Below are 8,625 nucleotides of genomic sequence, written 5' to 3' on the forward strand. Positions count from 1 at the left end.
GCCGCCCGCGCCGCGCAGCTCCGAGGGCGCCCGGGCGGCCGCCGGCTCCGGGCCGCGGCGGCCGCGGGACGCGCGGGGCCCCTCGCCGCCCCCCGCGCCCTTTTAAAGGAGTCAAATCCGGCTTCCCGAGCGCGGGGAGGTGGGGGTATCCGGTGCCTCCCGGGCGCGGGGGAAGGGGGAGGGCGGGGGCCGGCCGGCCGCGCCGAGCGGATTCAAACCAAAACAAAAAGATTAAAGGCGCAGCGGCCGCCGGCCGCGTCCCCGGCCCGGACCCCGGGGCGGCGCGCCGGGCTCGGCGGGGGCTGCGCCGGGGCCCCGCGCGGCGCGCGGCGGGCGGGAGCGGGGGGAGCCGCCGGGCGGAGCGGAGGGGGGCGGGGAGCGAGGGGAGGGCGCGGGCCGGAGGAGGGGCGGACCCGCCCGCTCCGCCCGCCCGCCCGCCCGCGCCGACTGCGCCGAGCCGAGCGGCCCGGGCTGGAGCCTCCGGGGCGGCGGCGGCGCGGAGCGCGGGCGGAGCGGGCCATGCGGCGGCTGGCGCGCGCGGGGGCGCGGGCCATCGTGGACATGTCGTACGCGCGCCACTTCCTGGACTTCCAGGGCGCCGCCATCCCGCGCGCCATGCAGAAGCTGGTGGCCACCCGGCGGAGCCCCGACTTCCGCGAGGCCGTCGCCCTGCGCCGGGACTGCCCGGTGCCGCTCCCCGGGGACGGAGACCTCCTCGTCCGCAACCGGTGAGCCCGGCGCGCGCCCCCCGCCCCGGCCGTCCCGGGCCTGCCCGCGTCCCCCGGGCGCGCCCGGGCGCCCAGGCCAGCCCGCCCCGGCGAGGGGCACCCGCCGCCATCTGGCGCGGGCGGGCGCCGGGCGACTGCTGGCGGCGCGAGCGGCCGCGGCCGCCGAACGGCCTCGGAACTGGATTTTTCCGATTTGGGGCTCCCCTCCCCTCCCCCAGCCCTGCCTCCGCTCCCCCCCGAAATAAAACGACGCGACCCAGACGGCGCGGCTCCCCGCCCGGCCCGCCCGCGCCCCCAGACCCTGCGCGCACGGAATCTGGAGGGTGGCGCGGGGACAGCCCGGGCCCCGCCGCGGCGTCTGGGCCGCGCGCTCGGAGCCGGGGCCGGGCCGGCCGGCTCTCCAGCGGGGCCCGCGCCCGCGGGTGTGGGTGCGCGCCCCGCCGGGGCGTCTGCGTGCCGGCGGCGCGGCTGTGGTCCCCGCCTCGGGGCGCAGCGACGGGCGCGTGACCCGGGCGGCCGGGCCGGGCCGCCGGAGGCCGCGGCTGCATTTGCCGCTCGTGGCGCGACCTTCGCTCACACGCGGGCCACTGCCCGGCCCGGCCCGTCCACCCCACACGACCCACCTTCACGGGTGTCCGCCGCACCAGTCGCTACTCGCTGGTGAAGCGGCAGGAGCCGCCGGGCCTCGCTCGCGCACGGGCCTCTGCGCCCGGGTCCCCACGCCGCGCCGCGCCGGCGGGGACCCCGCTCTTCTCCCGCTTCGCTAGAGCAGGACCGGCGCCTGCTAACTCCCGTGCCGGGGCCGCCGGTTTCGGGGTGCCTTGGCCAGCAGGAGGAAGCTCCGCTTGTAACTGTTAAAAAGTGTGTGCCCGAAAGGACTCTCAGCTCACCGCGGGACGCAGGGACAGAGCGCGCCCCACCTCAGGAGCGGGAGGCTGCGTGACTCTGTCGGAGAGCCTCCCTGCCTCCCGCCAGACTGTGCGATGGGAGAACTCTGCGCAAGATACAAAACTTTGGGGAGTCTGTCGGCAGCCTGCAAATGCAGAGGGGGCTGGAGTGGAGCGCGGGGGGCGGGTGCCTGAGCCGTGGGAGCTGCTGCGGATTTTGAAAGTTCTCCGAGTCCAAAGGGCTGTTGAGGGTTTCTGCACTGCCAGAGGCTGGAGCTCTTGGGAGAGAACTCGCGCCCGCCTAGTGAAGAGAGGACTTTGTGTCCACGCAGAACATGGAACCACGCGCCACGCTGGCTGAAGTTCCACACGCCAGCCTGAAGCCTCCGAGTTTTGCCAGACAGAAAGTTCCACACAGGTCTTTTCTGCCTTCTCGCTCCTTCTCAAGAAGCACCCCATTGAGTGGGAACGCGGATCCAAGTACAGCTGCTGGGGTGCAGTCCCTCCCAGAGGCAGGCAGTGAGCCGAGGGGGCTGGGGCGGTGGGGAGGTGTGGAGGGAGAGCACCAGCAGCAGCCCCCAGCGGAACCAGAGACTGGGCCCCGGAGGCTGCCCGGCTGGCACCGCAGCTCAGTGTCCCGGGCCCCTGCCTGCCAGCCAGCCAGGATCCGCTGCTGGGCCACCCTCCCGCGCCGCTGTCCCCCACCCTCACGGCTGCCTGGCTTTGCTGGCCCTGCCTGCACCGGGCTGGGCGGCGAGTCCTGGTCCTGAATTTGGTGGGCAGAGCTCTGGGGAGCGGCTGCTACATTTGGAGCTCCTGAGTTTGGGGAGCTGTAGGGCTCCATGCCCCTATTTTCCCTCCACATATGTCAAGAACCCCTTTCTCAGACATAAATAGCATATTTATATGAATTTGACCTCGACCTTGGACCTTGAAATCCACCGCAGGGAGAGAAGGCAGCCAGTCTTCGTGCCTGGAGGGCCGAGCTTTGCCTCCTGGGTCCTGCTCGCAGAAAATCTACCTCTAGCTCCCCCATGTAGCTTGGCCCTTTTTTCTTGCAAACAATGTTAGAGGAGGGGGCATTTACGGGATTTTTTTTTTTTTTTTAAGAATAGAGGCTGAATAAATAATTAACTGCAGCTTTAATCCTAGGTCGCATCTCCCCCGCCCGTGTTGACTGAATGAGGATAACACGCAAGCACCTCTCTTCCTTGGCACAGCAAAATATGCCTGGGAGCGGGCGGGGGAGCCCCGGTTCGGTTCTCTTGCTGGGAAAGGTGTTTTTGGAGGTTTTAATCGTGCTTGTCTGACTTTTTCTTTCAAGGACGCGTTTGCACATCTCCTTCCATCTCCCCAGAAAATACAAATTCTTTATTACGGGGAGCAGGGCTAGACACTGATGGGGGTGATCACATCTAGCATCTAGGAAGGGGCAAGGGGGAGGGTAAAATCCCCACGGAGGGAGTAGCTGCTGCCCCTTTCTCCAGAGCCCACCCTCCTGCGCCCCGCGCCCAGGGCCAGCCTGCGCGCCCAGCGCCCCGAAGCCACGGGAGACGGAACCGGCCACCTCCGGGTGGGCGCTATTTTTAGGTTTCTTCGTCAGGTGGGACGCATGATTTCGTTTCCAAATATTTCTAACGATTTTCTGCCTAAGTGTAAGATAATGGAGCAAAGAATTCGTAGGAAGGGCAAAGGGGGTGGGGGTGGGGAAGGCGTTTTCGATAAACGGTTTATTGCTCACAGGAGGGTGACGGAGTTTCTGCTGACTCCAGGCCAAGGGGGGTCTGGCTCGCTCTCTCTTCCTTTCTTTCTCTCTCTATTTTCTTCTCTTTCTTCTTTCTTTCTGGCTTCCTTTTAAAGGAAGGTCTGATTTTGCAGACTTTGCTGCGCCCCCCTGTCGCAGGCGTGCTCTGTGCTGGAGCCTTCTTCCCCTTTGGTCTCTGTTCCAGCCCCCCCCCCCCCCCCGCCGGCCCCAGCTCGCAGCAGACGTGACCACAGGGTCCAGCACGGTCTCGTGCACAGAGCCGGCGGCCCTGGCCTGGCGCGCCTGTGTTGGGGGAGGCCCGCCCACCCTTCCCATCCCATTCTTTTCCCTACAATTCCTGCATTCTAGTCTTTCCAGTTGCTCCTCCGCAGTCGCTGAGCCCCGCAGCCATCCCCGCACACGTCTGAACCCCAGGGGAGCGGGCTGTCCCCAAGGCTGCAGGCCCGCGCGCCCTGGCTCTCCTCCGCTCCCTGCCCGGCCCGCGCCCCGGCGAGGCCTCTCCCGGCGCCTGCCGCCTGGAGCCTGTTTCTGGGGGGTGGACGGCGCGGCGCGCAGCCTCCCCGCCTCTGCCGGCCCAGGTGGGGACCGGGTGGCCGCGGGCCCCCGCGCCCCCGAGTCACAGCCCGGCGCTGGGGAGAGGCCGGAGCTCCCGGCGAGGGCGAGGCGCGCCCAGCAGAGGGGCCCGGGCGCCCCGCCAGCCGCGACGCCGTCCTGGTCCTCCGGGCGCCCCCCGAAGCCGGCCGCGAGGCGAGGCGAGGCGAGGCGAGGCGAGGCGGGCGCCGGGGCGCAGGGGAGGCCAAGGTCACCGGCGCGGCGGGGCGGCCTCTGGCCCCGGCGCTGGACCTCGGGGCTCCTGCGAACTTGGCTGACCCCGCGCGCGGCGGCTCCGCGGCCCACACGGGCTGGAGGCGCCGCCCTCGCCCACCTCGCCCGACCGGGGGCCGAGGTCACGGCCAGGTCCCGGGGGCCGAGGTCACGGCCAGGCCCGGGCGCGCGCGCGCAGCCCCGGGGGCCGAGGCCCCGCCCGCGCCCCACCGCGGCGGCAGGGCCGGGGCAGCCCCAGGGGCGCTTCCGAGGGGACCCGGCTCGCCCCGCGCTGGCTGCTGGCGCCCCAGGCTGCCGGGGCGCCCCGGGAGAGCCAGGCCCAGGCCGGGGGGCTGCGCCGGCCCGGGTCTCCGGCCACCGCGCGGGGCTGGGCGCGCCCACCGCGAGCTTCGCTTGGGTTTTTAAAGCAAAACCCCGGCGGCCAGGCGGGCTGCGGGGGCCTGCGCAGCGCCCGGCTCTGGGCGGAACCCGGCTCCTTCCCAGCCCTCGGCTCCCTCGGCGCCCCTTGGCACCTGTGCCCGCTCCCTTCATTTTTTCCCCAGACTCGAGTCCAGCCATGCGGCCCCACTCCCCGGGGAGGCAGCCACAGCCCAGCCGGGCGGAGGGGCCTGGGGCTCCCTGCGCGCCTCCATCCTGCTCCCAGCCCCCCAGGGGCGCGCCCTCTCCAGGCTGGGGTGGGAGGACCTGCGGCCCCCCAGGCGCCCCCTCCAAGGCGGGCGGCAGTGAGGGCCTCGCCTGGAGAAAGGGCCTCTCCAGTTGGGACAGCAGATACACCAGGGGGGACGAGAGGCCAGGGGGAGGGAAGGGCTGGCAAGGGCAGGGGGACCAGGCCCAGAGCTGGCGGAGGGAGGGCGGAGTTTGCCTCACAGCCTACCAGGGCCGCCCCTGAAGGCCAGAAACAGGCTCTCCAGACAGGGGGGAGACCAGGCCTTGAGAATCGTGGATGGTGCAAGGAAAGCCAGCACACCCCCACCAGCTGGGTGTAGCCATCTTGATGGTAAATGTCAAACGAGAAACCAGCCAAAAAGATAAAATAAACCCACGTTTTCCCCACTCCTCACGATTGCGAATCGTTTGTGGGCATGGCCTTCTGCAGCTGCTGTTGGACTGAGGCCTGCCGACTTCTGAAGGCAGCTTGACGTGACCGAAAGAAATTGTTTCCTGCTTCTTATTTCTTATTTCTGTGTAGAGAGGGGTCAGTGTGTAGACGCGGGGGTCACAAGGGAACACTTGTAAGTGCAAAGTGCTCTCTCGTACCGTGGAAGTGACTCCCGGCACAGGGCGCGTGAAGTGCGTTAAAAGTGAATTATTTTAAAATGACCTACTTACCAGCTCCCCTCCTGCCACCAGGCAGCATCACCCTCTCATTCCATCACAGGCGGAAATGACGTCTGCAGGGTCTCCATTACGTGTCGAAACCACCACCCCGACTCTTAGCGGGCAGCTTTTTTTCCTTGCGTATCAGGATATTTGTGTTCTGAGGTAGCCTGAGATGAAAAAAAGCTGGTAAAAATACTCGCCTCACAATTAAATTGACTCTGGACACCAAAGCGAAAATAGTCATCTGGTATTAATCAAGTTATGTCTCTGCTTCTTGTTGGGGAAAAATATAGTGGCGATTTGCTTTCCTTTTCATCTGAAAAGGACTGTAAAATGTTGAATGTTCCATAAAAATCTCTCTACCCGTATGAGACAATTTTTGGTCAATTAATCAAAATGCATATTTGCAGGCCGGTCCTAGTTACATCGGAGCGGGGCTGTGTTTCAGCCGCCCCTCGCGATGTTTCAGGCAACCCTGCAGGAGCTCACAACCACCGATGACCTTGCTTGTTACATCAATCTTGAATATTATCATTGTCATTACTATTATTATCCCAAGTGTTAAATTGTTGCCAGAATCAATACACGTCTTCTTCTTTGAATGTATTTTATCTGCTGTTGTTTTTAACATCTTTGTTAAGAGGCCAATTAATTTTCAACTCCCAGCTACGGTGAAGTTTGGTATAATGAGGCCCTTTTTTTTTTTTGGTTTTGGTTTTGGTTTATTTCTCCTTTTGGAAGAAGGAGGAGACACACTCGTGGTGCGTGAAAACTAAATTGACGTTTAAGGCGATAGATTTAAGATAAAAACATACCAAAACTCTGATTGCATTTTCCCGTTGAGCTAATATTTGTCTCATTTCCTTTTTTAACTGAACCGCAGGCCTGATTTTTCGGGCACTGTGGAAGGTCCAGCACACACAGCCACTGGAATTAGAGGAATTTTTCTCACCGGAACAGAAAGGCCGACAAAGGAAGCATCATAACATGCGTGTCTGTTGGTCTGTTTCCTTCCAGATTTGTCGGTGTTAACGCCTCAGACATCAACTACTCAGCTGGCCGATACGACCCCTCGGTCAAGCCCCCCTTTGACGTGGGCTTCGAAGGCGTGGGCGAGGTGGTGGCCTTAGGCCTCTCTGCCAGCGCCAGCTACTCTGTGGGCCAGGCAGTGGCCTACATGGCCCCTGGCGCCTTCGCTGAGTACACAGTTGTGCCTGCCAGGGCTGCCACGCCGGTGCCCGCAGCGCAGCCCGAGTACCTTGCCCTGCTGATAAGTGGCACCACGGCCTACATCAGCCTGAACGAGCTGGCAGCCCTGTCGGAAGGCAAGAAGGTTTTGGTGACCGCAGCCGCGGGGGGCACCGGCCAGTTTGCCGTGCAGCTGGCCAAGAAGGCCAAGTGCCACGTCATCGGGACCTGCTCCTCGGAGGGCAAGGCGGCTTTTCTGAGAACCCTGGGCTGCGACCGCCCCATCAACTATAACACCGAGCCCGTGGACGCTGTCCTGAAGCGCGAGTACCCCCAAGGTGTGGATGTGGTGTATGAGTCTGTGGGGGGCGCCATGTTTGACTTGGCGGTGGACGCCCTGGCCACCCATGGGCGCCTCATCGTCATCGGCTTTATCTCTGGCTACCAGACCCCTGCGGGCCTTGCTCCGGTGAAGGCTGGGGCCCTGCCAGCCAAGCTGCTGAAGAAGTCAGCCAGTGTCCAGGGCTTCTTCTTGAACCATTACCTCTCTAAGTACCAGGCAGCCATGGAGCACTTGCTGCAGATGTGTGCACGGGGAGAGCTGGCCTGTGAGGTGGACCTTGGACATGCATCTGCCCAGGGCAGGTTTGCAGGCCTGGAGTCCGTCTTCCGGGCTGTCGATTACATGTACATGGGAAAAAACACTGGAAAAATCGTAGTTGAATTACCTCATTCTGTCAACAGCAAGCTGTAAAAACAGAACAATGACATAAATCAAAGGAGAAAGAGAATAGGCACTTTATGCCTCAGAATTACTCAAATCCATTTATTTTTAGTTGCTAATGGGTATAATATTTCTTAAAACAAAAGTAAAGTGTTAATGAATAGGTTTCTCTCTTTCTTTCCTTTTTTTTTTTTTTTTTTTTTGTTGTTGTTGTTATTTGGCCTTTTTCCCTGAAAAACAACGTGCTAATAAAATTCCCTCCACAGCTCGAGGTAGGACCTTCACATTCAATGGTTCAGTCATGGACAGTCTCCTTCCAGATTTTATTGTTCTAGGAAACCAAATTAATTCCTTATGCAAGATCTGATCAAATCAGTATGTCTTCAGCTGGATGAGATTTTAAAATAGGTCTTGAAAACAGTTCACAAATTCTTTGTTTGGGGAGAGTCTGGTCCTATGCTAATAAGTAGTTGATAAATGAGAGATACAGCAAAAGTCACCATGTTCAGAGATCACATCCTCCGGACATCTGAGCTGTCACACCCTTTTTCTAAGTCACTAGCAACTATCAAAATAGAAATTTGGAGAAATTCCCCCCAGAACCTCGATTTCATTGGATTATTAGGAAAATGATTACGTGAACACAGACCTATTTCAAAGCCATAGCTGCTATTTTGTGACTTTTATGCACAATCCTCATGGCAAAAAAAACTTGCGGAACAGGGCATTCTTCTCTTCCCAAAGTGTTGAAGGCTTTGATAAAAAAAAAAGCACAGATTTGGGGGTGGGGGGGTAGGGACTGGCAGAGATGCGGAGCATTAACCACCGAGCCTGGCCCAGGAAAGGGAAAAGGTGCATTTCAGCTATGGTGAGGTCTCCCCAAAAAGGTCACCCTGGGATGGAAACTGCTCTCGAGGCGCAGAGGTCCCCAACGCCCGCTTCCTGCGCCGAAGCAGCAGGTGGTGGGGCCGCTGTCTGAAGCGGTGACACATCCGCTGCACTTGGGGGTCTGGGGGCATGGAGGGGTGTCTCTTCCCTGGTCACAGACACACAAAATAGCAGCCACTGTCCCCACCTCACTTCTGGTAGGACGAGAGCTTGTCACTGTGGCCTAAGGTTGCGCCCAGGAAACAGCCAGGGATGTTGTCCCCTGCAGCCAGGCCCGGGCGACGCCGGCCTGCCCACGTC

The 8,625-nt window shown here is 62.0% G+C and overlaps 1 protein-coding gene across 2 annotated transcripts; it reads left to right on the forward strand.

Annotated features, from left to right (window-relative positions):
* The first annotated feature begins 519 nt into the window (after positions 1 to 519).
* On the forward strand, positions 520 to 8,230 carry PTGR3 (prostaglandin reductase 3). 2 transcript variants are annotated; one of them, XM_037508396.2, is made up of 2 exons: positions 520 to 728; positions 6,543 to 8,230. In XM_037508396.2, the coding sequence occupies exons 1-2, from the start codon at positions 520 to 522 to the stop codon at positions 7,465 to 7,467; spliced, it is 1,134 nt and encodes a 377-aa protein (XP_037364293.1). In that variant the 3' UTR covers positions 7,468 to 8,230. The 2 variants fall into 2 exon arrangements, with proteins under 2 accessions (XP_037364293.1, XP_037364294.1); XM_037508397.2 differs by lacking the exon at positions 520 to 728 and adding an exon at positions 1,453 to 2,033 and having other exon boundaries at positions 6,543 to 8,228.
* Positions 8,231 to 8,625: the final 395 nt, after the last annotated feature.

Source organism: Talpa occidentalis, unplaced genomic scaffold, assembly GCF_014898055.3.
Source record: "Talpa occidentalis isolate TD23 unplaced genomic scaffold, MPIMG_talOcc4v2.1 talOcc4.13, whole genome shotgun sequence".
Lineage (NCBI taxonomy): Eukaryota > Metazoa > Chordata > Mammalia > Eulipotyphla > Talpidae > Talpa > Talpa occidentalis.

What these genes read in the sequence shown, in the direction of transcription:
- PTGR3 (XM_037508396.2), top strand. Translation starts at nt 520, where the DNA reads ATGCGGCGGCTGGCGCGCGCGGGGGCGCGGGCCATCGTGGACATGTCG. An exon ending in GACCTCCTCGTCCGCAACCG is followed by an intron (nt 729 to 6,542) that starts GTGAGCCCGGCG and finishes GTTTCCTTCCAG; the next exon opens with ATTTGTCGGTGTTAACGCCT.